Raw genomic sequence first — 27,498 nt, 5'->3', positions numbered from 1 at the left:
TCCCTGTTCAATACCTCATGGAGCACATTCACATCCTCTAGTGCAGCAGGGGTGGAACTACAACGGATGCCAACAATCCCATGGGGATTTGGACATTTGGAGGTGGTGACAGAGCAGGGGGAGAGGAGGTTTATATGTGCTAGGAAGGGATGTTAACATAGATTTATGGGTAAGTTAATTTAGAAGTTGGAGATAACTTCTGCCACCTCTCTGCATGGATGCTACCATATAATCCCAGTTAGTTAGGCTTATCTTGGACCAATTTTCTTGGTGAAGGACTGATTCAGTCATATACCGGTGAAAGTACTCTTTTAGTAACAGAGAGATCTGTTCCTTGACGTATTTGACTGTGCTTTCTATTGGTTTATGCAGTGTCTCTTAAACTTATGGTCGCAGTAGGAAATGAAAATTAAGCTGTTTCTAAACTCTCTTCCCAGATTTATTGCCTGTAGGAAAGTTGAATCTTTCAGCTTTAGCTTTATTTTTTTTCCACTCAGCATTTTTTTAATGCAAAATTCTGGATGAGAAAAATGTCCATGATATTTATTTGTAGCATTCAGAAAAAGCAAGTTCCCTTTGTTGGGGAGAACAAGGAAAATTTTTTTGCCTCTGAATCAGCATTTTCAAAACCAGAAATAAACAATGTTCACCGAAGAGAACACATCTAGGAAGTTTACTTGGTGTGAGACTGTCAGTGTCTGAAAGCAAGTACCCATATGCCATGCTGACTTAGTTTCAAACACACAACTCTTTTAAGAGCCTCAGTTGCTACTTAAGTCTCAAGTTAAGGTGAACTTTACGGATATGGGCATGGGCAGCCCTGCCCATGGCAGGAGGATTGAAACTAGGTGATCTTTAAGGTCCCCCCCAACCTAAGTCATTCTATGATTCTATGATTCTGTGATTCCATGACTTTTAATCTAGAGGTGATGTGTGCTCATAAAGGCTTTAACTTGGAGAAACGGGCTGAACTATCTGGAGACTGTTTAGGAACAGACCTTTTGCCTCACTCTGAACACTCTGATTATTTTCCGAGTAAGAGATTTTTCTTACCATCAGCTGCACTGTATGGCATACTTCACATCAGCTGAGTCTAGAGAATAATTAATATTTTATCTAATTTTAAGCAAGATGCAGGGGATGACCCTGGTAATTACAGAGCAAAAAGCCTTATCTCAATGGGAGAAAAGTGAATTGGAAAAAAATATATATAAGTATAAAACACCTAGATGACTGCAAGCTGATAAAATGAAGCTAGAATGTTTTGCATACGAATGAATATTCATGCAGCATCACAGCATTATACAGCAATGCTGAAAGGCCTGGCACCTCCTTCAGGGAGCTGACTGTCTACCAGACACGATCAGTCGTGGATTAGTTAAAGAGCAAAGAGGTGGAAGAGATGAGCAGTTTGCTACATGGGAAGTGATATCTGTGGGTGCTCCCGGCGTGGGGATTAAGCATTATTTCATGTATGATCAATCTGGAAGGGGGTGAACTGAGAGTGGCAAGAATGACAGATAATGCAGGAGACAAAGTACTTTCACAGCATGGAAGGCTGCAAGGGTTTACAGCAGACCTGTGAAACTACTTATAAATGCTATTCAGAAAAGCAGCAAGCATTGGGACAAGCAGTCTTGACTATTTATCTATATACCACTGTATGTGAAAGGAAAGGAGTGGGAAGCTGGACTAAAGGTCGAGTGGTGAAGAGGTTCCGAGAAACATTTGTTTGTTACAGAGATGGTGATAAAAAAAAAAACAAGTGACAGTATTCTGCAGAAACAGATGTGAACAGAATAGCACAGCAAGCATTTACTATGGCTCAGATAAACAGGTGGGGTACTTGTATGGATTTTGACTGTTGCTGCTTAGAAATATGCAGGCAGGTGCAGAAAGGATAAATAGAAGCTCAAACCATAATCAGTAGAGACACAGCAGATGATACACATCAGAACTATTTTTAAAGAAAATGGCTCAAAAGTTTTGGATCCTTTCATTTAGAAAAACACTGTCAATAAGAGAAGGCACAATGAAAGATACAAAGTAGAGAATACTGCCTACAGGACATTCAGATCTTCTCCAAATAATTTTCTCCTTAGAAAAAGACCAAATACAGTCTGAGGAGTACTGAAAGGGAACTAATTTAAAATTATAAAAAGGAATTTAATTTTTTTTGCACAGTAAATCTATGTGGAATTTCATTACTTAAGTATAAGACTGAAGAATTCAAATTCAGAGCAATTCTAAGAGAATTGGAAGTAAAATATAAACTGAGAATCTTGTGTCAGAGCTTAGGCCAACTACTGAATCACAGAATCACAGAATAGGAGGGGTTGGAAGGGACCTCTAGAAATCATCCAATCCAACCCACTGCTAAAGCAGGTTCCCTACAGTAGGTCACACAGGGAAGTATCCAAATGGGCTTGAATATCTCCAGAGAAGGAGATCAACAGACTCTCTGGGCAGCCTGTTCCTGTGCTCCGTCATAGTAAAGAAGTTCTTCCTTTTGCTGAAATAGAACTTCCTGCATTCCTATTTCTGCCTGTTGTCCCTTGTGCTACTGTTGCTCGCCATCAAAAAGAGTCCATCCCCATCGACTTGACTCCCACACTTAGGATGTTTATAAACAGTGATGTGATTCCCTCTCAGCCTTCTCTTCTCTGAAGAGATCTCAGCATTTCCTCATACAGGAGATGCTCCAGGCCATTTATCACATTTGTTGCCCTCCCCTGGTCTCTTTCTAAGATCCCTGTCTTTTTTGAACTGGGGAGCCCCAGACTGTATTCCAGACATGACCTCACCAAGGCAGAGTAGACAGAAAACTGAGCAGCTAGAAAAAAATTTGGGCGTAAACATGCTGTCAACTAGTTATTTTTCATCGTGTCTTTGGGAACATTGATACTGGAACACTAGAATACCACACTAATCGGGTATTGGTCAGAATCGGAATGTCACAGCATATTAAATTAATCACTATATTCTGGAAATTCAATATTCAGATTAACACATTACTGCTAATTTATTATGCTGCTCCTTTGTTCTCTTTGTTCTGAAAAGTGTATGAATTTAAGACAAAGTTTCACCTTTAGCATTACATCGCTTCTGAAAGTTTGAAATTAAACTTAATCCCTTAGGCATGAATTAACAGCTCACTGAGCAGATATTTAGCCAAGCGGCTGCCATTAATGTGAGTGGAAGTCATGCAGATAAATTCACGTATGACATGCTAAAGATGTGTCCATTATTTTTATTTCAAAATACTTTACACTTTATTATCATTATTATTATTATTATTGGCTTCACACAAGCAGTCAGTTTTATTCTTTATTTGTCTCAACATTTAATTCTAATTCCACATAATCATCTAGCAGTAAATGTACAGAGGAGGAGCTTCTCGACACATCAGCTTTAGGACCATGTACGTCCCCCTCTCCTCAGCTCTTGTGAGGCCCCATCTGCAGCACTGTGTCCAGGCCTGGGGCCCCCAGTACAGGAAGGACGTGGAGCTCTTGGAGAGTGTGCAGAGGAGGGCCACCAAGATGATCAGAGGGCTGGAGCACCTCTCCTATGAGGAAGGGTTGAGGGAACTGAGCTTGTTTAGCTTGCAAAAGAGAAGGCTCCGGGAAGACCTCAGTGTGACCTTCCAGAACTTGAAGAGAACATAAAAACAGGGGAGGGAACAGCTGTTTACGAGAGTGGATAGTGATAGGACAAGGAGGAATGGTTTTAAACTGAGGCAGGGGAGGTTTGGGTTAGATATTAGGAGGAAGTTTTTCACATGGAGGGTGGTGACACACTGGAACAGGTTGCCCAAGGAGGCTGTGGATGCCCCATCCCTGGAGGCATTCAAGTCCAGGCTGGATGTGGCTCTGGGCAGCCTGGTCTGGTGGTTGGTGACCCTGCGCATAGCAGGGGGTTGAAACTCGATGATCATTGTGGTCCTTTTCAACCCAGGCCATTCTGTGATTCTATGACTCTATGCTTTATGCTTTATGAAGGCAATTTGAAACCCACTAACCTTAATCAAAAAGCCTTTCACTGCATGACAAAGGACAGAGTTTTATGCATTATGAAGTCCCCAGAGCCAAAACCTTTTCCTTCTGCTCCAGGACAAGGTCAACCAGGTTCAAATGCAAGTCTCAAATTACTTTGATTCAGTTGCAAAGACACGGAAGTACAAGACGGCAGAGCAAAGGACATGTCTGTAGCAATTAAAAGCAAATCATGTAGAATCCAGATTTCTTTTTTTTGCCAGATGAAATTTGCCTAAATGCTTCATCTGTCAAGCTCCTGGACCTGCTGTAGCTACACATCCTACACATGAATGTATTTGACCTCAATGGTAAAAACTGGAAAACATGTATAAGTTGTCTAACATTTCTGAGCTACCCCATACTCTACAGCCAGCATCCTGCAGTACCACAGCAGCTGCTGTGCTGAGGTACATGCTGGCACCTCTGGATGCACCAGTGCCATGTGCTCATTCTGAGAAAGGCTTACAGTCCAGAGAGATTTCAAGGTTACCTTCTTATGCTCTTGATGTTTTCCAGTTTCTGTTCAAAGCCTTATAACTGTGCTCATCAATAGGTCTCTTAGCATTCCCACTTTATTTCTGAGGACTAATAGCAATCACTTTTCCCCAAGCTGCTACTGCTGCAGTTCCTTGAACAGACCGTGCAGCTCTTTCCTATCATGTTCAATTGTAAGAAATAATGCAACGACAGGGAGAAAATGAGAATGCCCCCAACAAGTGGCAACTTAATTGCCCTGAGAAATGCTAATAATAAGATATTGGGTTGTTGGTTTTTTTTGAAACTTGGAATTCTGCCATAACTTAACCAGAACACTCAGCAATTTCCAGAAATAAAAAGGTTCAAAGCTTGAGTAAACAGCTAGTTTTATGGGTGTGTTTTCTTTTGCAGGAGTCTTGCGATACTCTGTGGTTTTTCACTGCTTCTGGTTTTGCTTGAGACCAGAGCTCATGGACACTCAGGGCTTACCACATGGTGTCACGAACCCTGCAAACTAAACAGGCCTAGTGCTGGCAGTGTCTCAAAATGCCTCTCCCTGACAGCCTGCCAGAAGTGATGCTGAGTTATGGTGCAGGGCTCTGTGCAAAGACAAAGTGATTCATGGAAATGAATGTGGCACCTCTTAATCAAATGCTCACATCTAACGTGCTAAGGGGGAGCTGAAATGAAAGGATGATTCCCCTTGCAGTACATTTCTTTGGAAGTGCCTGGGGCTGCCTTTTAAGGAGTGAGGGAATTTGAACCTTGAGGTAACCCTGCCCAGAGAGGCCAGGACTTTGTGCAGCAAGATCTGCAGCTGTGCCATCCAGCCAGTGTGCTCATCCCTTGGAGAAACAAGAAATCGGTTTCCCCATCTCACTGCTGTAACTGATGAGATGTGAAATGAGTTTCCATGAGGAATAAACGCTCTTAAGGTAGCAACCAGTATTTGTCACAGTGCATAAACCTCCACCAACAACGTATTCTGCAGCACAGCTAAGAGCCACATAAGGAAAAATAAAGTGGTGAAAGCTGATTGCATCTCCCTTACCTACTTAATTTCTCAACAGTAAAGACTGATGCATTTTTCACTGTGTATATGTTGCTTTGTTTGTTTTTCTGCTTTTTTTGCATCGTTATACCTCCATTCAAGCCTCATGTTAAGTGGAGCTTCAAAGGACGTACGTGCAACAATTCTTAACCACAAGGTTTAAATTAGTACTCATGTTGCAACTTGGTAACATCTTGCTGCCCTGCAAAGGGATGGCAGAGGAGAAATAAGTCCGTTGTCAACAAAGAGTGTTGTTGGCTAGGAAGGAACAGGGGAGAAAGTAAAAAGGTGGTATGCAACTTGACTGAGGCAGAGAAGCTGCTGCAATGGTGTTAAGAACTGAAACAATTGCGATTTTGTGTTGTCTGTGCTTTTTTCTTTTTGTCTTCCTTTTTTTTTTTTCTTTTTCCACAGGGAGGTAAACCTTAAGCAAAACCTTAAGCAAATCTTAAGGAGGCACTTAATGAGAGCAGACAATAATTCTTATCCTGTCTTTACAGAGAGAAACATTAAATAACTACACAAAAATGACTCAACAAAGGAAATTGAGTGATTAAAAAGAGCTAGCATCGTCAGACCGATGTGCAAGGAATATGGTTTGATTGTTGCATGTCCCAGAGTGATTGTAGGTGTACAAAGAAGACAGAAAGGTTGTTATGGCAATAAAGGCGCAGAATTAACCTGACAAGAGATAATGCTTAGAAATATTATACAAGAAACTGCAAATACAAGGAAACAGAATGAGCCAGAAGTGACTGCTAGATTACTTGATGAACAGTGAGATCAAAGAGGTGCAGGGAGAGAATATTTTTTTACTAGATTAAAATGAAAGTTCTTGGGATGGTATCTGGAAGTTAAGCTAATGAGACAGCTGTGATACAGGTCTGGACAAAGAGAGGTAGTTGGGGAACAGGGAACACCTGTATCTGGTCAGTGGCAAGCAAGGGTCAGAGCCATAACACTTGACCAGATGACAAAAAGTGAGGCTCCTGTTGCTATCTAGTATGTCAAAAATACTGTAGTTTTGGTAAGCATTTCAAATTCTTTACTTTTAAGCCAAATAATTTTTAAGAGCAGTGATTCCATGGTAATAACCCCTTAGTTTGAATGCTACCACTGATGATCAAACGAACCGTTTTTATTTTCTTCCTGATATCCTGCAATTATGCCTGGTAAGAAAGAACACAACTTTAGGTCTCTGTTGTTATTTTAGGCTACAGTCCTACTGGAATAAAGGTCCTTATGCTAAATTATGTACCACATTCCCATGATGCTTGGTTTCTTATGCTAACGGCACAGCTAAACTATTTGTGACCTTTGGATGAGATAACTTTGAAAACTTGCTGAGTAAGATCTTTAGTCTGTATCAGAACTTGAATCTGTGTTGAATGTTTTGTGCTTTTGATGTGTTCTCTTTCATGAACCTCAGAGAAATATAATTTGGCTTGCATGCTAGAATGATAGTATTTTTAGATGAGCAAAAGGAGATTAGATCATGCTGAATAGCTGTAAGTTAAAATAAGCTCTGCAAAGTACAAATTTCACTGAAATATTCATCTCAAATTGGATCCAGAGTTGCTCTCCATCATTTTTCTATGGAATACACAGCCAACCAAGTATTTGGTAAACTATAGTCATGGTTTTGATAAATTGTGGTCTTCTTAGCCTCATCAGGAAAAAAAAAAAAGTTCTGAGTGAGATTTTTATTGGTGTTTAAACTATTGATCAAGAATTTAACAAAGAATATTACTGGAGTTGGTATTAACAAATGCATAGGTTCCTCTGAAAAGAATGCCTCCTATTTATTTCTATTCAAACTACAACTGATACAAAAAGCACAATAACACTATTTGATAGAGCAAATTCTCATCTATAAAACACTTTCTCAGCATGGTCACCACCATTAGGTATGCATTTTAGCCAGTGATGAACATGAATGCATACTGCATTCATAAAATCTGTAGCAGTGGAGGTCAGTGCTGCAATGCATTGGTCAAGAGTTGATAGTTTGTATGGATTCCAGGAAATCCAGGATTGACACTTTCCTATCCTAAAAGACAGTGGACATCACTTGGACATCACAGCCCCAGTAAGGGTGGTGTCTTAAACCTTTTCTTCAGATATATTCATATATCACCATTTCACACACTGCCGTTTTGACTCCTGCTTGTAGTGGAGACAGCACATCTTGTTACTGGTTACAGTGTGATCCAGGAAATTGTCACCTGAAGCCTCATATTGGTTCAGTAGGTACTGACAAATGTGCACATGGTGTTCTTCCTGTTCCTCTGTGAGCATTTGTGGGCACAAGCTTTGTGATATTCCGACTTTACTACAATTGTTTCCAGTGCGTTGAAGCCAATATGCAACTCTGTAACAGTTCCCTGGTTGTAATCTGCTGATTTGTGTGGATGAGCTGGCTGAGATGCTCTTCAAGGAATTCCGTTCCACACCTTTGCTTCATGTGCACTTCCTTGTCAGACACCATTCTGTCAGACTGTCTCTCTGCTGCCATCTGTCATGAAGCAACAACATATAATGGAATATTGGTGGGAAGGTTCAACCTCTACTGCTGTACCACCAACATCCTCCTCTGATATCGCTGGCCCACATAATAAAATAGGAGGCATTACTTTTGGAGCACTCTATGTACTAATACATAAAGTAAACAATAGTAAACAATTGTAAGTTAAAAATTTTTCATTTTCATACATTTTTCTATGGTCTGAATTCTGTATTACTCCTTGCTTTTTATTAGAATGGAAATCACCCAGAACGGACTGCCATAGCTAAATGTTGTTTGACTTCACAGGTAAATGATATATAGCAAGAAGGGAGTGGTTTTCCCCATATGGCTCTGCCCACCTAAAGCTGGGAGTCAGCTGTTGGGCTTCTTTCCTAGCTAACAGAGCAAGCCTAACACCCACTTCCAGAAGCGGGTGGTACAGGTGAATCATCTTCTGAAGCTTCCTCTGTTGATGCTTCTACTGAAGAAGTGCTGGGTATGCATCAGGGTGAACACACTATCTCTAGATGGACCTTTTCCTAGCAGTCATCACTGCCCTGCCTTTCTCAGCCCCTGAACTTGCCCTGCTGATCCTGAAATCAAGTTAAGAAGTGCTTTTATATATCTGCTGTGGTTGGAGGAGGGAACTTCCTTTGCTCCACAGGCTGCTGGAAAGCACTCTGCTGTCCCCAGAGCAAGCCCTGATCTTGTATTGTATACCTACTAAAACACAGCTGTTCTGTGATGTCCTCAAACTGAGACTGTAAATCCCTCAGGTTCTTGGTGGGCTGTCCAAGTGATGGGGCAGCTTGTCTTGAACAGGTGTTGTCTAATTCAAGACTGAAGTTATCTGGCTTCAGCTTCCAGAAGCTGTTTTTGGGTGATGGCTTTGCTCTTCAGTTAAAAGAATCCAAATTCAGTGCTTTATCAGCAGGCAAGATTCCTGTCATGGAAAACTGTGTAAACATTTTATTTCCTTCCCCACCAGTCCCAAGGAAGTTGCCACATTCACCTGGCCTCAAAGCCTCTCCAGTGCTCAGGCCCATTTACAAAAAGTACTGTCCAGCATGTTGGCACACTCCTATGGATTTATCTGAATGAGGAATGTTACAAGGCCCCGACACTTTTCATTTTATTACCCATAAACACCAAATCCATTTCAGATATTAAGTCCTATGTCTTGCTTTTATTATTTTTTTTTTATGTTACAGAGCTTTATGTCCATAACTAACTCAGTGTTTGAAGAGTGCTGTATGTCTGTAGTTACATGTTCTTTGTGAGGAACAGCTGGGGCACGACAGTTTGGTTAACAATCACAGACATTGCTCCTTTAATTTGAAAACTGCAAAATTATTCTTCTTTTCACTCACACAAAATAAATCTTTTGAATGTTCCAGTCCTTCCCCATATCCTTATTTTCTTACAGCAGAAATTCTGCTGACCTCATCAAAAAGGGAGCAATAAAGTGTCCTAAACAAAATTTCTTTGAACTGTTTTCATTAACTCTGTAGTTCCTCACCTTAAAGAAACTGACCATGTAATGAATAAACAGCGGCTATTTTCAGAAGAAAGGATTTTCTTTCAACTACCATGGTCACAAGAAATGGCCTTACTTCCTGATTCTTTTCAATTCTCTGTATTTAGCTGAAACTAAAACTATTAGATGGAAGCTAGACTGAAAGCTTTGAACATCAGTTCTGTGATCAGCTATTAAAGCAGTCCAATTTCAGCTGTGTTCAAACACTGCTTTCCTGTCTTGTCTGAGGAAGTGCCTGCCAATTCATTTTTCTACTCTTATCAGCAAAGCCCATATACTGTGCTCATGTTTCTTAATATAAAACACAGGGAAAATCCCCAAGCTGCCAGGAGGTGTGATGGCTTAAATACAGACCGAATCTTTGTTCTCATCCCGTTGCATACTTTCATTTGCTTTCAGTTGATAAAAGCAGATCTACCTACCCATGATCTTGCAAAGTTTTTCAGATTTTGATGAAAGGCTTCCTTAAGTAAAGAATTCTATCATGGATGGAGCTTCAGTAGCTGTACTTCATTTCAAAAGTATGTTTTCTTAAATAATAAAAAAAAATGTTTGAAGATGCAGTCTATTTTCAGCCCTTTAATAATCTTATAAGCTTGACTGAGTTATTTTCCTTTCTGTTTGAATGACAGTGTGGTACTGTGGGTTGTTCTGTTGTCCATTGGGCTTCACTGCCTATATTGAGGCAGTCAAAGTTCAAAATTGATTCAGATCCACTATCATTCTGTTGCTTTCTCCCCTCTCCCCCCCTTTTTTAATCGCATGTCTCTGCATTTCATGGAATCATAGAATCACAAGGTTGGAAACGACCTATAAGATCATCTAGTCCAACTGTCTCCTCATCACCATTGCCACCACAAGCACTAAACCACATCACTCAGCACGTCATCCAGACGCCTCTTGAACACTGCCATGGACGGCAACTCCATCACCTCCCTGGGCAGCCTGACCACTCTCTGAGAGAAAAAGTTCTTCCTTATGTCTAATCTAAACCTCTTCTGGTACAACTTGCAGCCATTACCCCATGTCCTGCTCGTTGCCTGGGAGAAGAGGCCAAATCCCTCTTCACCACAGCCTCCCTTCAGGAAGTTGTACAGTGCAATGAGGTCTCCCCTGAGCCTCCTCTTCTCCACACTGAACAATCCCAGCTCCCTCAGCTGCTCCTCATAAGACTTGTGCTCCAGACCCCTCACCAGTTTCGTTGCCCTTCTCTGGACACATTCCAGGGCCTCAATGTCTTTCCTGTAGTGAGGAGCCCAAAACTGAACACAGTACTTGAGGTGTGGCCTCACCAGTGCTGAGTAGAGGGGGAACAGTGGAAAGCATTCACATCTTCCCAACAGGTTAAAATGCCACCTGTGTACCTTTCTTAGGTACAGTCCTTCCTCAGTATTACACAGATGGAATGTGAATTTTGTCACACAAGGGAGGATGAAATAATACGGTGTTCAATGCTTATGTCTTTTGTTACATCCCATGGCCTTCCTATCCTTCAGGCATTAACAGTGAAGAACAAATAGTCTTATCTTGAAGACTTCACACCTGCATCTCCCTTCCCCACCAATTCTGCCAGGCATTCATGGTTAATGTTAGGCATGTCATTCATATTTAGTTTTTGGGAAATCCTAATTCTGCTGAAGCTGCCAAAGCTGCAAATGTTTTGTAAACCTGCTACTCAGCCTCTTATTCCCTCTCCTTCCCCAGAGTACCTTAACGCTTCCATGATGTTTTAAGGTCGAAGAACAGAACGTACTTTGTACTAAAAGGAGGTTAATAACTGAGTGACAATATGAGGCCTGTTATCCAGTGCTGAAGATGTGGGTGTTTCTGTGGTTGTGACACTCATGTAACTTGAGTGGTCCCACTCCCCACATGTCCAGTGGCTTTGGCATGTCGTAAACAAGACACACTTCTCTCCGTCTTGTGAACAGACAAAACCAATGTTTTGATGATCAGTTCCTTTGCCAAGCACATCCTCACAACAGTCTGGCAAGAGGTGAGGTGTATTGGTTCTAGTACCTCACTAGTGTTTGGTTTCTGACATGACATGCTTGAGGCTGCAGAGTATAGAATCTGCTCATCTTCTTGCAGACACCTTTCCTCATCCTGCTTTCCATCAGTAAGTAAGTGATTTCAAAAAGAAAAGGACCAGATAATGCCTCCGATAGTTCTACTGATCTGTCACAGAGCCTTGAGGAAATAGTTCCACAGTCTCTGCCTGCGGAGGTTTGACAATGATGCCTATCTTTTTGTGCAGTGTGTTGTGAGATTTAGGAAGATAAATGCTATGGGAGAGTTAAAGTGTTCTTATTCTGAACTCAGCTTGGGTGCTTAATCAAAATGTACACTTAAGTTTCAGAGCTGTAATTTGAAATTACAACCTCTTCTGCTAAACTACCATAAGCATTTCAACAACAAGCTAATGAAACAAAACGAGAGTATTCCCTTCCCCTGGTTTGCACCACCAGGGGATGGGAATGGGGATGTAAGCTCTTGCACAGATACCCCGAATCAAACAGCAGGCTCACTTAAGCATGCCCCTGCAAACTTCCGTGCTGCTCAGCCTTTACCAGTATGTTCACATACATACACTATCACAGAAGATGAGATAGGACTCAACATTGTAGCTGTTTTCTACATATCCACACTATTTCCATGAACTCAGTTTCATACAGTAATTTGGGTTGGAAGGCATCTTTAGAGGTCATCTAGCTCCATCTCCCATTCAAAGCAGGGAATTTCAAAGTTAGATGAGGCTGCCCAAGGTTTTGTGCTATTAACTTTGACAATCTACAGGGTTTCCACAACCTCTCAGGGCAACCTGCTCTAGTGTTTAACCACTCTCACATTATTTATTTCCCTACACTCAAATAGGATTTCATCTGTTGCATCTTGTATATGTTGCCCCTTTTCTTTATAACCTTTGACTCTCTTTTTGAGTCTTGCAGTTATCTTGCCTATATGTTTTGGTGAGGGTGGGTTTTTTTTGGCTTTTTTTCAGAAGTCTCTTCTACTATGTACATTTCCCTAAGATCTTATTCTTGCTTTGGTTTGTTGTTTCCTTTCACATTATTCACAGTGATTTTTCAGGTAAGGCACGTATTTTTAAGAGAAGCCAATAATAGTCAGATTCCGGAGAAACTCACTGATACCTAGGTACAAATTTTGTGCAAGCTCCATTCTTTTTCTGCCTCTTAACAGGCATTTCAGTTTTGGACCAATTCTAAAGATGCACTTCAGAGATTTCAAATTGCATTAAAAAATCTTTGCTTGCTCTTTAGAGTAGAAATATGCATGAAAGATGTGTTGGAACAATTCAAATATTTGTGGGACTGGAAAGACAAGCCAAAGGAAACATGCCTGATAATCAGCATGCAAAGGAACTGCTCTGGACATGGTTAGGGAACTGCATGATACAAAGATACCTGAGGTAGGAAATAATCCAATCTGTCAAAGCTCTAGGACAGACAATGCAGCAGGTTGTCACAGAGAGAAAAGAAGAAGTTGGAAGTGTAACAAAAATGTGTTTTGATGGGCAGAAAGTAAAATCGAAGCTCCAAGATAGAATCCAAGCACCCTCCCTTCCATAAAGGGAAATAAAGAACAAAACACCATAGTACAAATGTGTTGCCAGGAGAGACTGCCTAAAGGTTGTCTTGTGAACCTGCAGGTGGGTGTGGATCCATGGGCAGAGGTGTGTGTGCGAGCTGCAGATGAGGCTGGAACTTCCCCAACATTCTCCTCTTCAGATCTCTTACCAGTGTTTTTTAATTGATGCATTCCTCTTCATTTTCCCAGGTGCTGAAATTTGTCCCTGAGGCTGAGCATCCCCGAAAGAAAGGCAAAGCAAGAAAGAACATGGCTTTAGTAGATATACAGTTGGATCATCATGATCGCTGTGATTGTATCTGCAGTTCAAGACCACCCCGATAAAAAAAAATTAAAAAAAAAAAAAGGAAAGAAAAAACATAAGACCCACTAATTGCAGCTTACCAGACATTTACTTTTAAGCAGGATTGCTCTGAGGACCTTTAGTCACTAATCATTTGAACTTTGCTACTAGCCTGCCTTTGCAATTAGAAGAAATGATTGCTGTGTTTCAGCATAGCTGGGCTGATTAGTGCCATGGCAGCTAAAGAGGCATATCATACATTTATATATCAGCATCCAGGAATTATGCTCACTATAGCTAGAGTCTGAGGGTTGAAATTTTCAAAGGTCACTTACAGTTTTTAGGTGCACAAGGCCCACAGAAGTTGTGTAAGCTGGCAGTGAAAGAGCATTTGTTGTGTTTCTGCAAATATCTCACCATTTCCTATGCTCAAATTCTGCTGCCATTTCTACCTGTGGAACTCTCCTGTCAGTAGAATTTTGTGGGTATAAATGAAAGGAGAATTTGAGCCCATGCAATTGTAAAATGGTTAATCCAGATCTGAAAATGAACTTGCCAGCATCACCTCTCAGAAGAGTGCTGTGCAATGAGAAAAATCCTTTATTACATGAAATAAAACACCAGGAGAGTCAAATCTCACTATCTGTCCTCAAGCAGATCTTGTGACAAAATTAGTAAATGCTTTGCATAAGCTGGGACACTGGTGGTGGTAGGGGGTACAGGGGCACCTTTGCCACAGTGACTACAGGAACCATCATTCATATCCTTCTGCAAGCATGGTGAGATGGGGCCCTTCAGGTCCCCTGTGGGCTGGGGCTGGTTCTGATCTGTGCCCAGTCCCCTCCTTGCCATAGCTGGAGAAGTGCCATGTCTCCCTAAGCAGGCAATGAAGATAGGGCACTTGTTTGTTGAAAATATTGATTTGTGTTGTAGTTGTGTTACTGGGAAACTAAACTGTGCTTGAGATTTAATTATCGTTACTTGGTTTGGGGTTCGTTTGTTTGTTTTAAATATGGATTATTATAACTTTGTCATATATCCATTAATCTTAGTTATCTGAGGCTTTTGTTTCACTTCAGTTATGTGTATTGCCATGGTTAAACTGTTAACAATGAATTTCTTTTAGATTGCATTTTGCTGAGGCATATTAACTCATTAAGCAATGTTTGTCTGTCAAGGAAAGTGTGCATCATTTATTAACGAGCACAATAATATTATAAACACCACCTCAGAATAAAATAAGCACTGTAAAAGCTACGACATAACTTCCTATGCCTTTTTAAATATTATGCAAGTGCTCTCCATGAGAAAGGAAAAAAACATCCTTCGAGCCAGCTTTAAGGCTATAAAATGCTGCTCCAGAAACTGTTCAGAGTAAAACACAGGCAGAATGAAGTTTATGGAAGAACTGGAGTTTTTATCATGAATGTAGCAGAAAGAATGGGGTGGCATGTTTAATGGTTGAGGTTTTATGTTTAACAGCAGACACAGACTGCAGCAGTTCATCTTGTTCGTGTTGCCTCTTGGGTTTCTGCCTCTCTGAAAGAGCCAAGTAGTTTGACATTAGTGGAAACTGACATGTGCTATAGTATAATACTGAGATTCTTTAAGCCAGTATGTTTTAGTAATATGTGGTTTTGTTATAGAAGTGCAGTAATGTTCTAACAGCCTCTTTATCAGCTCAAGTATTTTATAAGTGCTCTTTTATAATTTTAACAAAACTTTACTGAAACGTCCCTTAGAAATGCTGTGTTGCTTTCTTTCTTGTATTTTAACATTTAAGATTCAAAATGTGTGGGTTTTTTTTTATTATTATTATTTATATTAATTTTTCCTCTCTGGCTCCCAGATGTCTATTTAAAAATGTTCCCAAATGCTGAGTTGGGAAGTGATTCATCATTTTTCAAAGCAATTCACTTTAAAAGAACAACGCTGTAACCAAAGATTGCCAGCTTCATTTCTTATTTCAGAACTGCTTAAAAAAGACTTCATTCTTTTTCTGTCTCTTGCTTTATAACAGGATTGACCCAGCCCTTCCATAATTTTCAGCTAATTTGGGAAGAAAATTGCATGTGAGATCTTGACAGTACTGATTGTTTTTGAGACGGCGCACTCTCTCTAGCGTATATTTCTGACTGCATTGTACTGCAAGTATGCCTAAGCACTCCAGCCTCTTAGCATCAGTGGTAGGAAGCAACTGCCTCATGCCTTTGTGCTCTGAGTGGTTCTGTAATTCTCACCCCTCAAGGGAAGATGCGAATCAGGCATCCACTGTGCATGGCATTCCCCACGCATCTGTTTGTTTGTCCATCTGCATCCCAAACAGCCCAGTCCTGGGGGTATTCACACTAAGTCACCTCAATGGGCAGCAGGGAGAGATGCTCCTTCCCAAGCATGCCTTAGTTTGAAATCACCAGTGTGGGAGTTTACTCCCTTTTCACCGTGTAAGAAAGAGACTAGAAATCTGATTTGGGCATCTTAAGGGAAATAGAACCATGGCAAATGGTGTGAAACATGGTAAACACTGTACAGCCAGTAGTTTGGCTAACTGAATTTGATGCAGGCAGCAGTGGATGCTAGGATCCAGCAGGAAAATTCAGCTGTAAAAGGGATTACTCTCTTAATGCTTAGTTTCTTAAAAGTACACTCAACTGGTCACAAAATGTGAAACATTTCCAAACTTCTCATCCACCTGCTGTGCTGATCCTGGTGAAGTCAAGTAGCAGCCAAAAACTTTTCCTTTTTTATTTATTAGTAGAAATTGTCAAGATGTTTTTCCACACCTTTATTTCTTTTGTCTGTGTAATAATTGCTATGCTGTTTACATATTGTTTTAATTTAAAAAACAGTGCTATTAAAAAAAAAAATTGTTTTTATTGGTGGAATTGGAACCCTCTAAAATAAGCACATTTTCTAAACTCGAATGATTTCAAAGCCACTCACTAGCTTTTCATTTAGTGTATTCTTCTGGGACAGAGCCTACTTTCTCAAGTGCAATCTCTCAAATTTTTGTTGTTGTTGTTGTTATCTCAGTTAAATGCAGCTCTTGTAGCATTATTTCTTACCCTATGCAGTATGTAATGTGTCTTATCTTGATGGAAAAAAAATAAATACTGCTTTTGAAATAAGATGCTTTGTGTGTTCATTCAGAGTTCTGATTAATTAAGACCCTGCAATTTACTGGAGGATATTTCCACAACAGGACACCATCCAGATGAGGTATCTGAGAGACTTTTAGCAGTCAGATCCAGGAATACCATCAGGGAAAAACCTGAGTGTGATTTTATGATAACTGAGTTTAAACCCCAATGGTAGAAAAGCTTCTTGTATAGCAGCAGCAGCTCAGCAGTCCGGTCCTTGCTATTCAAAGAAACAATTCATATATTCTTCTTTCTTTTTTTTTCTTTTTGTTTTAGACTGAACCAAGGCAGACAGAACAGAGATTCCCAGACAAAAAGAACAGTTATCTTGTGCACAGTGAACAAGGATGTATTCAATGGTTGGAGAATATTTTTGCCCATCAGAAGTGCACTGAGTATCCTATATAGACACTGAGAACCTGTATAGCAGGAATAGCAAAGTGTGCAAGAATGGCATAAAGCTCCTTCAGTCTGGCATTGCTTTGTACCTATAGAACTAATAGCTAGCTAACATTATCAGATTGACCTTGTGCTCATATGAGTGATGACTTTTATAGATCTGCAACACAAAAAGCAGCTCTCCATCTTATCATCTGAAAATGCACCAGGTTTCTAAGGTCATTGGAAACACCTTTTCTTATTTGTTTAAAATAATACATTTTTTTAAAACATTTTTCGTCTCATTTGAGGAGTCTACAGAATCTTTTGTAGTTAATCTTAAGTTTTGCAACAGCTTGAAAACACCTCTCTGCAAATCCATTTATGATTTCCCTTGCTCTTTTGTGGAGCTCAGTCATTCCGCTGAAATGTGAATTCAACAGATGTCCAGTTTGTTCTTATCCTCCTGGGGACTCCAGTGCAGCAGCTAATGAAATGAAGAAATCAGTATTCTGGTCTCTCATTCTAAGAACTATAAATTTGTTTATTGACTGTCTTGATCAAATGTGCTGAAATACATAACATTTATAGTTTATTTGATCATTCACTGACTGACCTTGAATATCTTAGTGTTTAAAGTGCAAATTAGGTTTTGCATTTCTTCTCCAAGACTTCTTCAATAAAGGGAATTTCCAAACCAACAAATACTGTGCCATGTGTACTAAGATGGAGACAGGTTTCAGATCGTCTTCTAAAACTGATTTGACTTCAGACTTTGCCTGAAAATCACTTACAGGTAGCGAAAATGATGCTTCAAAGCCAAATTTATAAAACCTTATTTTTCAAACTGAGTTTCAGAACCTCATTTATGTATTGCTTGCAGAAAGCTGCTGTCACACAGACATGCTTTAATAAAAATGGAATGAGTTACATAATAACAGTGACTGTATTTGATGCTCCATTTCCAAGCCAACGAAGGATTTCTGCCCAAGTTGAAAAAACTTCAGTTTCAGAACCAGTATGAAGAGAACAGGATAAAGAAGAGCTGGGTACCTTCCAGATATTTTGATGAAAAGTGACATAAGACATAAAAAAAGCCCTTAACTTTGATTCATGGCATTTTTGTTAGACAAGTAATAAGAGCAGACATCTTAACCTTTCTGGCCTGTGAGTTTGGAGAGTATCATCTCAAGCAGCTGATGCACTGGGATCTCTCACTTCAGTCTGAAATCAGTTTACCCTCACTGAGGTGAAGGTGACCTTGGAAACAATCCCACCTATTAATACAGTTCCCTCAAATCTTTCTATCCACTGCCACAGTCACAGCTTTTTGCCACTTCAGCACAAGAAAACAGAAGAAGGTAATACCAACCTGGCCTGGGATTTCCATTCACAAGTTGGATATGGAGAAAGAGGAGTTCTCCCCCAGAGTGGAGAATCGCTGACAGGCAGAGGTGGGAAAGGGCCTCTGGAGAAGGCCTTGTCCAACCTCAGCTCAAAGCAGGGCTACCTACAGGGGGCTGCACAGCGCTGTGTCCAGTCAGATGCTGAGTATCTCCAAGGACCAAGACTCCACTCTGCTCTTAGGTTTCATCGAGAGCAAGAGGGAGGGAGTAGTTTGCTTTACAAAGTGCATCCTGAAAATGAGAGAGAAATTCCTGACAAGGCCTTGGACTTCCACTGAGGGCTATGGCTCAGAAAAGTCTCTCCAGGCAGGAGCGTCCAAACTTTTGCCTTGCCTGGGCCACACTGAGCAAAGAGGAATTGTTTGTGGACAATGGTTGTTGCAGAGCGATGACTTTCTGTCTGGGTGTGAGCTGGGCTGCCCAGCAGGGATGAGCCGACACCATGATGGCATGGGCTGCAGGTTAGACATGCAGGTTAGATGTGCTCGAGTCCATAGAGACAACATCCTTCTGCCGGGATCTGGTAGGATTTTGAGCTCCTAGCCCCAAACCTATTCAACAGTAGCAGTGGTACAAAAATTCAAGGACTTTGTCAGGTGTGGGGGGAAGGATCAGGCATCCCTGCAGAACAATCTTCCTCCCGAAATGTAGTAAATTCGTGGATTGTTAGACTGTAGAACTGAAGGCCCATCCCCTCTTACACAGAGTAACAGAGGGGCACGCTGGCACGTGGGAGATCCCCAGTCACCTCAGTGAGATGGGGTTTCAGGGACAGCCCTCAGGCTGGGAAACAGTGGCCCGAAGCCCATGTGCCAGTGACTGGAGAGACTCAAGTGTGTGCACAGTATGTCATCTCTGGGCAAGCAGTAATGAAGATCCAGCCTGATGAGCTGGTGAATTGGATAAGAAGCCAGGAGCCACATATAGGGTGCCTGTAAGTTTGATGGGGGTCTTTGCTTGGGTGTCACAGACACCAAGGGGTTGCAACTGGATACTGGGGAGTTGGTTACCAGTGAGCTCTGGACCAGAGACATCCATCTGTGTGTGTCTGTGCGGGCAAGTGGGAAACCAGAGGATCCATGGGCTGCTGGACTGGATGTGAGATCCCAGCTGCTGGAGGGATCTCCCTTGTACACATGTACATACTTTTTCTTTTTTTTTTTTTCTGTCAGCAGCAGGTTTCATCTTGATCACAAAACCACAGAACCATAGCCAGTGCTCCGTCAGCCACACAGTAACAATTTTTTTCTAGATGTCCTGAGGGAACTTAGCTGTGTGCCATTTTGTACCCATTGCTTCTTGTCTTGGCACTGGGTATCACTGACAAGAGCCCGGCTCTGCCTTCGTTGCATTGGATGAGGTGACCAGTGCTGTTTATGACTGACTGCCATTCATCCATGTGCTCTGCTGCACACACAGGTGTATCCATGTGCAGTGTGCGGGAGAGGATGTTCCTAAACGAATAGCTCAGAACTGCTGCTGTGGACCTCAGCACACAGAGATGAGCTCAGCAAGCCATCACAGGGAAATCTTCTGTAAATCGTGAAAAGATCAGAAATTGTATTATCTTACTGCCTCTAGACAGGCTTTCTTCTTAGGCCATGGAGAAGCAAATCGTCTGCTTTTTCACTGGAATACTTAGGCTGGCCTGCAGTGCAGCTCCCAGAGCATCCCCTGCACTCAGAGAGACCTGACAGATGACATTCACTGCAACCTTTACATCAAAATACCAAGCCTTGGACTCTGCTGCTAATTTATTTCAAAAGGTCAAGCAAGGATTTGTGTGCCCTAAAGGAATTGATTGCTATATATATGGTGAGGAAGCTTCACTTTCACTTTTCAAATTACTCCTCATAAGCAAAATGCTGCAATTTTCTCCTTTAAGCTATATCTGCACACCAGCTACACAATCAATTATCAAGTGAAGATAAGCCATATAGACCTTCATGAAAAACTGGTTGGGTTTTTTTTGTGGTTTTTTTTTTTTTTTTTTTTCAATTAAAATGCAGGCACCTTGGTCCAAATTAAGACTCTGGCAAGAAAACATGAGCAAATTAGCTTCACTGAGAAATGCAGCAAGTGCATACCCGAAATTTTCTGTATTGAACAATGCAGGCTAAGTCAGCAATATTAATAATTGAAATGGAAGTACCCCTTAAAAAGTTCTTGAACACAAAGCTAATTCAAGGAGCAAATGAAAACCAGTCTTTGCATTTTAATATCACCACCTGATACTCTGTTCAGGCCAGAATCAAGTTCTTTGTAATTTATCTGAGTACTTATGTCTGGCAAGCATTTTAACAAGCTATGTAAATTTTACTAAGTACTAAAACTGCTAACTTTTGCCCTTCACAGCACTGCCACTGAAAAGCAGAGACCAAAATGAGGATGGAGCTCCCTGCATATAGCAGAGATCATTTGACATACAAATGTCTGCGTAAAAAAAAAACAAAACAAAACACTTAGTGGCTTGCATAGATGCTGCAGAAGTTATCTTGATGCTGTCATGTGTTTTAAGACAACAATTTGCCTTTAGATTTTAAAATACGATTTTCCATGTTCATGTTAGGGCTCTCCTGAGTGGTTAAAAATAGCTGCACATTTGCAAAGTGGCAATCCATCTATGAACTACATTTCTGAGGCATTTGCTAAGTGAACTGTTATTCACATTGACACCTCCTGCTTTCTCCATGGAATTATGATTCTTGAAAGTACATGATATATGATGCTGAGTGACACGAGCCTTCTGAGTTATATACATAGCAAGTCTACAACCAGTTTGATCAAAAAAGCAACCTGACAGCGAATCACAGAATCGTAGAATCCTAGAATCACAGAATCATAGAATCATAGAATGGCCTGGGTTGGAAGGGACCTCAAGGATCATCAAGCTCCAACTCCCCTGCCACATGCAGGGCCACCAACCTCCCCATTTAATACTAGACCAGGCTGCCTTGAACACCTCCAGGGATGAGGCATCCACAACCTCCCTGGGCAGCCTGTTCCAGCACCTCACCACCAGTAAAGAACTTCCCCGATATCCAAACTAAATAGACATGGTAAGCAAAAAGGACTACATGAGCACAGAATAAAATGGGCAAAAAGGTGGCTGTAGACAAATTCAGAACACAGGCTGGAAATTTAGAAAAAAAATAACTTTAACATGGAGAAAACTCATGAAGCCACATCCAAAGAGTTGTGGTCAATCACTAATATGCAGGTGGAGACCAGTGATGACTGCTGTTCCCTCAGGAGTCCTTAGTGTGAGCCATATTATCTCCCCACTTATCAGAAGTCTTCAGAAGCAAGGTTTCGTTTCACATTCTCTCTACTTTCCTTTTGTTGTTGGTGGTGTTCTGCTGAAAACTCTGGCAGCTTGTACTGAGTATTTATTTACAGGGACCAATGCAATGTCACCACAAGCTAGAAAAACATTCAAAGTGCCTGCATCCAAAAATACAAATCAAGATTTCACTCTTTCCTATTTTCTTGATATTAGTTGAAAAAGAATGGAACTTACAAACTGCTGTGATACTCTCTCCTCAAACGTTGGCATTCTGCAAAGGTTTTCCTGAAATGCTGAAGATGAAATCTCATCCCAAACCATTTGTGTGGGAAGAAGAGTTGAATTTCAAACAAGGTCACACCTGCTGATCACACCTAACAGCCCCACATTGACCTTGATCTGTCAGACCTCACTGGCATGGGTCAGTGCTCACTCATGTGCAATGGGTGCCGATAAAACCTGCTGGGAAATGGAGAACTGAGGAGCGCTCAGAGAAACTGCAGTTATCGCAGATGGAAATACTGGAAATAAACACCGAAGATTTTGCTGCTTTTTGTCTTTTAAGGGAGACAGAAGGTCTGATTCTGGGGTCAGAAAATCTTTAAAAAAAAAAGTGGTAAAATATTTATCCCTAAGTGGTCCAGTCTAGATGATTCTAAGTTGTCAGACATTCAAACAGGCAAAATGGCTATTCAAAATCACCTTTTAAAATCTGCATTTCTGTAGGCTGCTACTGTTAGTTTACTCAGTGTTGGGCCCGCTGCCATGTGTGATGCAGCACTACCACGCCTAAGAAAATAGTTGAGCAGTACAACAGAGAGGGGACAGGCAATGTAAGTTTGAGAAAAGATTTTAGTTCAAGGGAATCTGTTGTGCAGTACGTTTGATGGGAACTGTGTGAAGACCAGATTTAACCCTCCATGATGTTTACGTAACATGGGGTAGGACTGATGTTATTAATTGAGGAATGGGTCAAGTAGCATGCTAGAAATTATCCTCTGCCCTCTCCAAATGCTCTCTGCTTCTTACTGTGCAAAAGAAATCCTAAATTACAGAGAAACAAATGCTAGAAACCATGCAGAAATTAAAGTAAAAGAGAGTTACTATGGTTTCTTATTTCTAATGCTGTATTTCTTAGCAGCACTGGCAGCGTGATAGAGAAGACAACATTTAATTTACTGCTTTCAAACTGTAAAGAAATTCTGAATTAATTTTGTTTCCACCTTGTAAACAAAGATAGTTTCCAGAGTCTAAAACCAGTTTTTGCTACAGTTTATTTCTCAAAACATTTTTTTTAACTATGCACATTAAATATCTGAAGTGAGCTTACAACTCTTGTTTCTGAGACAGAAATGAACATAAGCCAGAAAGATCACTTGCAAGAACTGTTCCACAGTGAGTAAGAAATAGCATTATACTATTCATAAACAGAACACAAAAACCTCAAGGACCAGAGGTTAGTAAGATTTTGAATTTAAGGTACCAATTTAAAGAAGCTTGTTAGCGCTTCATCCTTGCTTAGAAACTTCACCCAGGGCAAGAACAGTGCTGGAATTTCAGCATAGTCCTGCAAGATGTTGCTAAGAGGAGACAGATCTGGCTTGCTCCCACATAAGCTTTCCTCCTGCCATACCATGGGCCTGGCACAAAGAAGCCTGGCACTTCCAATTTGTGGCAGCTCCATGCACATGGGTGAGGCTTGGCTCTAAGACCTGCAGTCCTGGGTGAGCTGAGATCTTCTGACTTGAAGATTGCCTACAGCATCAAGCCTCCGTGACAACAGCCCATCCAAAACAGACCCCATGGCAAAGACAGGGGCTGTTCAGTTTTGGGGGTGGGGAAGATTCCTGTGGTACCTCTGTGTTAATGCAGTACTAAGATGCGTGAAACCAAATCTAGGGACAAACTCTGAGAAAACCAAGGAGGTGAAGAAGCAGGCAAAACGCATGAAATTGGGCTCCTGATTTAGGAATAGAGTTCTCAGACCCCAGATTAGAAATGGAGGCTCACAGTGGCAGCAGGGAGTGCAAAATATGGAATATATGAGAAGTAATTATTCTTTGTGCTTCTAAAAAGGGATGGAGACTGCAAAGCTGTAGGACAGGAAATCCTGTAATGGCTGGTGCCACAATTAAGGCAGGGTGTGCTGTGGTCCAGGCTGGGACAGAACAATGTTTTACTGTGGTAAATTAGATGATGCATAAGCAGCACCTCAGCAGCAGGGGCTTGACGCACCCAACTGGGTCATATGGTATTGTTACCATCATGCCAGTACAGTAAGTGTGGAACAATGGGAAGTGTTAGAAGCTCCTGGTAATTTAGGCTGGTTTCCAGGACCTCCTGGGCAAGAGGAAATCGGAATTTAATTTTTGAGCCAGTGGGGAAAAAGAAGTATTAAACAAAAGTTCATCAAGATGTGTACAGATTCTGTGAAGACTCCTTCGGTTTCTGTGCTACAAGGCCTTGGTCCTCTTCCTTCTCATCAAAACATATCTGGATTGAGATGGATACGTATCATTTGATGAAAGACTCAACATGAGCTGGCAATTTGCTCTTGCAGTCTAGAAGGCCAACTGTATCCTAGGTTGCATTGAGAAGTGTGACCTGCAGTGTGAGGGAGGTGATTTTGCCCCTCTACTCTGCTCTTCTGAGACCCCATCTAGATTATTGTGCCCCATTCTGGGGACCCCAACACAAGAAGGATATGGAGGTGGTAGACCAGGTCCAGAGCAGGGCCACAAAGATGCAGAGGGCTGGAGCACCTCCCCTATGGAGTCAGGCTGAGAAAGTTGGAGCTCTTCAGTCTGAATAAGAGAAGACTCTGGGGGACCTAACAGTGGCCTTTCAGTACCTGAAGGAGCCTACAGGAAAGCTGGGGAGGGACTTTCTACAAGGGCAGGTAGTGAGAGGATGAAGAGCACTGGCTTTAAACTGTGAGAGGGTAGATTTAGACTAGATATTAGGAAGAAATTATTTACTGTGAGGATGGTGAGACACTGGAACAGGTTGTCCAGTGAGGTTGTGGATACCCCCACACTGGAAGCGTTCAAGGCCAGGACAGACAGGGCTTTGAGCAACATGGCTTAGAGGGAGATGCCCCTGCCTATAGCAGAGGGGTTGGAACTGGATGATCCTTTCCAACCCAAACCATTCTATGATTCTGACATGTGATAAGGAGAACTGGTCATAATGTTCGTGTTGAGATGGCCTAAGTACCATGAGGCACTACTGGATGAATGGCTGATTTATTCATTTATTTATTACTTAGCAGTCATGCAGGGGAGGGCAGGAAAGGGAACTAAGACAGGAGACTGCTCCTTGTTCATTTTTCTGTTCCTGAAGGCTGGCATCTGGACATGGAAGGAACCAGACCACCAAACATGCCCAACCTCTGTCCCCCAGACAGCCCTTGACCCTCTATGGGGCAGATAAGTCAGTTCTAAGCTGCACTCCTTCTTGGGCCTACAGGACCCTGGAAGCTCAATAATTCCTCCCTACCCCTACCCCAAAATTATGTAAGCTATGCTGAGTCAAGGCCTCAGAGAAAGGTGCTGACATCAGCACTAGTGATACCATGTAACCATAGCTACATGGGGCTTGTGACATAGGTTGTTCCAGAGTGCAAGGGAAAACGATGGCAGTTGAGAATCCTGGTGAGCAGAGCCATGCAGAGGTGGGCAGGATTGGGAAGCAAGGTCTATGGTTTCTCCTTGTCACTTCTCCTGTTTTTTGTAGCTGAACATCTGGACAAGGATGGAGCCAGAACACTGAAAATGTCCTGAGACCTGCCTACACTCTACAGGATAGACAAGTTGGTCCCAGACTAGACCTCCTCTGGGTCCTACAGGTCCCTGGAAGCTCCTTCAGATGCCCCTTCACCTACTCCTACGTTTTTAATTAGCCCCACAGAAGGTGCAGGCACCAGCACTAGTGAATGCACTGGCCATGCCAGCATGGGGGTTGGTGACAAAGGCAGCACCAGACTACGACAAAGCAGGCTGTCATATGAGCAACCTGGTGAGCAGGGATGTGCAAGGGAGGGCAAGATAGACAGCAAGTCAGGTGGCTGCTAGTTGTTGCTTCTGTGTCTTTCAGTTGAATGACATGGAGGGAACCAGACCACCTACCCTCTGTTCCCCGGATACCTGCCAACACTCTACAAAACAGCTAAGTGAGCCTCCAAGTGTACTCCTGGGTTCTACAGGACCACGGAAGCTCTCTAAGATCCAGCTGACTCTTTCCCAACATTTTAGCCTGGTTTGCTGAGACCTGGTCCCAAAGAAAGGGCTGGCACCAGCCCTAGAGATTGCAGTGGCTATGTCAGTATGAGGTTGGTGACACAGTAAATATCCAGTAGATAAAAAGAAGGCTGGGAGACAAGCTACCCAGTGATGTGGGCCATGCAGAGGAAGACAGGACTGGGAAGCAGAGTGGACTGCTACTCCTTGTTGCTTCTCCCGTCTTTTGTAGCTGGACATCCAAAGAAGGATGGAACCAGACCACTAAAAATGCCCAAAAAGCTCTCCACACTGTACAAGACAGATAAGTCAGCCTAGAACTGTACTCCCTCTCGGTCCAACAGGACTATGGAACCTTTCTAGTCTCTCCCCAACCCTATGCCAAAGTTTTGCCTGGTTTGCTGAAACCAAGCCCCAAAGAAATGCGTAGGCCACAGGCTTTGTAATTTTAGCAGCCCTGCCATTGTGGGGTTGTTCACACAGTCTGCCACAGGCTGCTACAGATCAGGCTGGCACACAACCTGGTGAGAAGGGCCATGCAGCGGAAGGCAGGACAGGCAATCAGGGCAGACAGCTGCTTCTTTGTTACTTCTCCTGTGTCTAGCAGCTGGACATCCCAACACCAGTGGAACCAGACCACCAAACACGCTTGTCTTTTCACCCCTAGACAGCTGTCCACAATCTACAGGACAGGCAAGTCAGCCCCAAACTGTACACCTTCTGGGTCCTACAGGAACCTGGAAGATCCCTAAGTTCTCCCTATCCCTCCTCCAGTATTTTACATGGTATGCTGAGACCAAGGCCAAAACAAAGGCACTGCTACCAACCCTGGTGATTGCACTGGCAAAGTCAGTGTGAAGTTAGTGACGTAGGAAGTTCCAGATGGCAACAAGAAATGCTGGGACGCAAGCTATCTGATGAGCTGAATCATACAGAGGAGAGAAAGACTGGGAAGGAAAGCAAGCAACTATTCCTTGTGGTTTTTCCTGTTCTTTGTTTTTGTTTATTTGGTTTGGTTTGGTTTGGTTTTTTGCAGATGGACATCTGGACAAGAATGGAGCCAGACCATTGAAAATGCCCTACGCTCTACACGACAGATAAGTCAGCCCCAGACTGTACTCCTTCAGGGTCCTACAGGTCCCTAGAAGCTCCCTAAGATGCCTTTTCATCTACTCCCACTTTTTTTCCTGGTTTCCAAGAGCTGACTTCACAGAAGGTGCAAGAGCCAGCAGTAGTGATTGCGCTGTGTGATTGGTTACAAAAAAAAGCCTCAGATGGCAAGAAAAAATTCTGGAAGATATGCTATCTAGTGAGTTTGGCCTTGCATAAGAGGGAATGACTAGGAAGGACAGCAGACAGCTACTTCTTATTGCTTCTCCTTTTCCTCTTTTTTTTTTTTTTTTTTTTTTTGTAGCTGAACATCTGGATAAGGATGGAACTAGGCCTCTGAAAACAGTCTGAGAACTGTCTTCACTCTACAGGCCAGTTAAATCAGCCCCAGACTGTACCCCTTCCAGGTCCTACAGAACCTTGGAATCTCCCTACAATGC

The 27,498-nt window shown here is 42.0% G+C and overlaps 1 protein-coding gene across 3 annotated transcripts in view; it reads left to right on the top strand.

The window, feature by feature from the left end:
• PDGFD (platelet derived growth factor D) overlaps positions 1–13,575 on the top strand; it is a 134,056-nt gene extending 120,481 nt beyond the window's left edge. For all 3 annotated transcript variants that reach the window (XM_042862605.1, XM_042862604.1, XM_042862602.1), the window contains one exon: positions 13,407–13,575. In XM_042862605.1, coding sequence (XP_042718539.1) covers positions 13,407–13,541 — 135 coding nt within the window. In that variant the 3' untranslated portion in view covers positions 13,542–13,575. The remainder of the gene's footprint in view (positions 1–13,406) is intronic.
• The last annotated feature ends 13,923 nt before the right edge of the window (positions 13,576–27,498 follow it).

The sequence above is a fragment of the Lagopus leucura genome, unplaced genomic scaffold (genome assembly GCF_019238085.1).
Source record: "Lagopus leucura isolate 7727_CA_CO unplaced genomic scaffold, USGS_WTPT01 Super-Scaffold_702, whole genome shotgun sequence".
Taxonomy (NCBI): Eukaryota; Metazoa; Chordata; class Aves; order Galliformes; family Phasianidae; genus Lagopus; species Lagopus leucura.
This window is presented reverse-complemented; position numbering and strand designations above follow the sequence as displayed.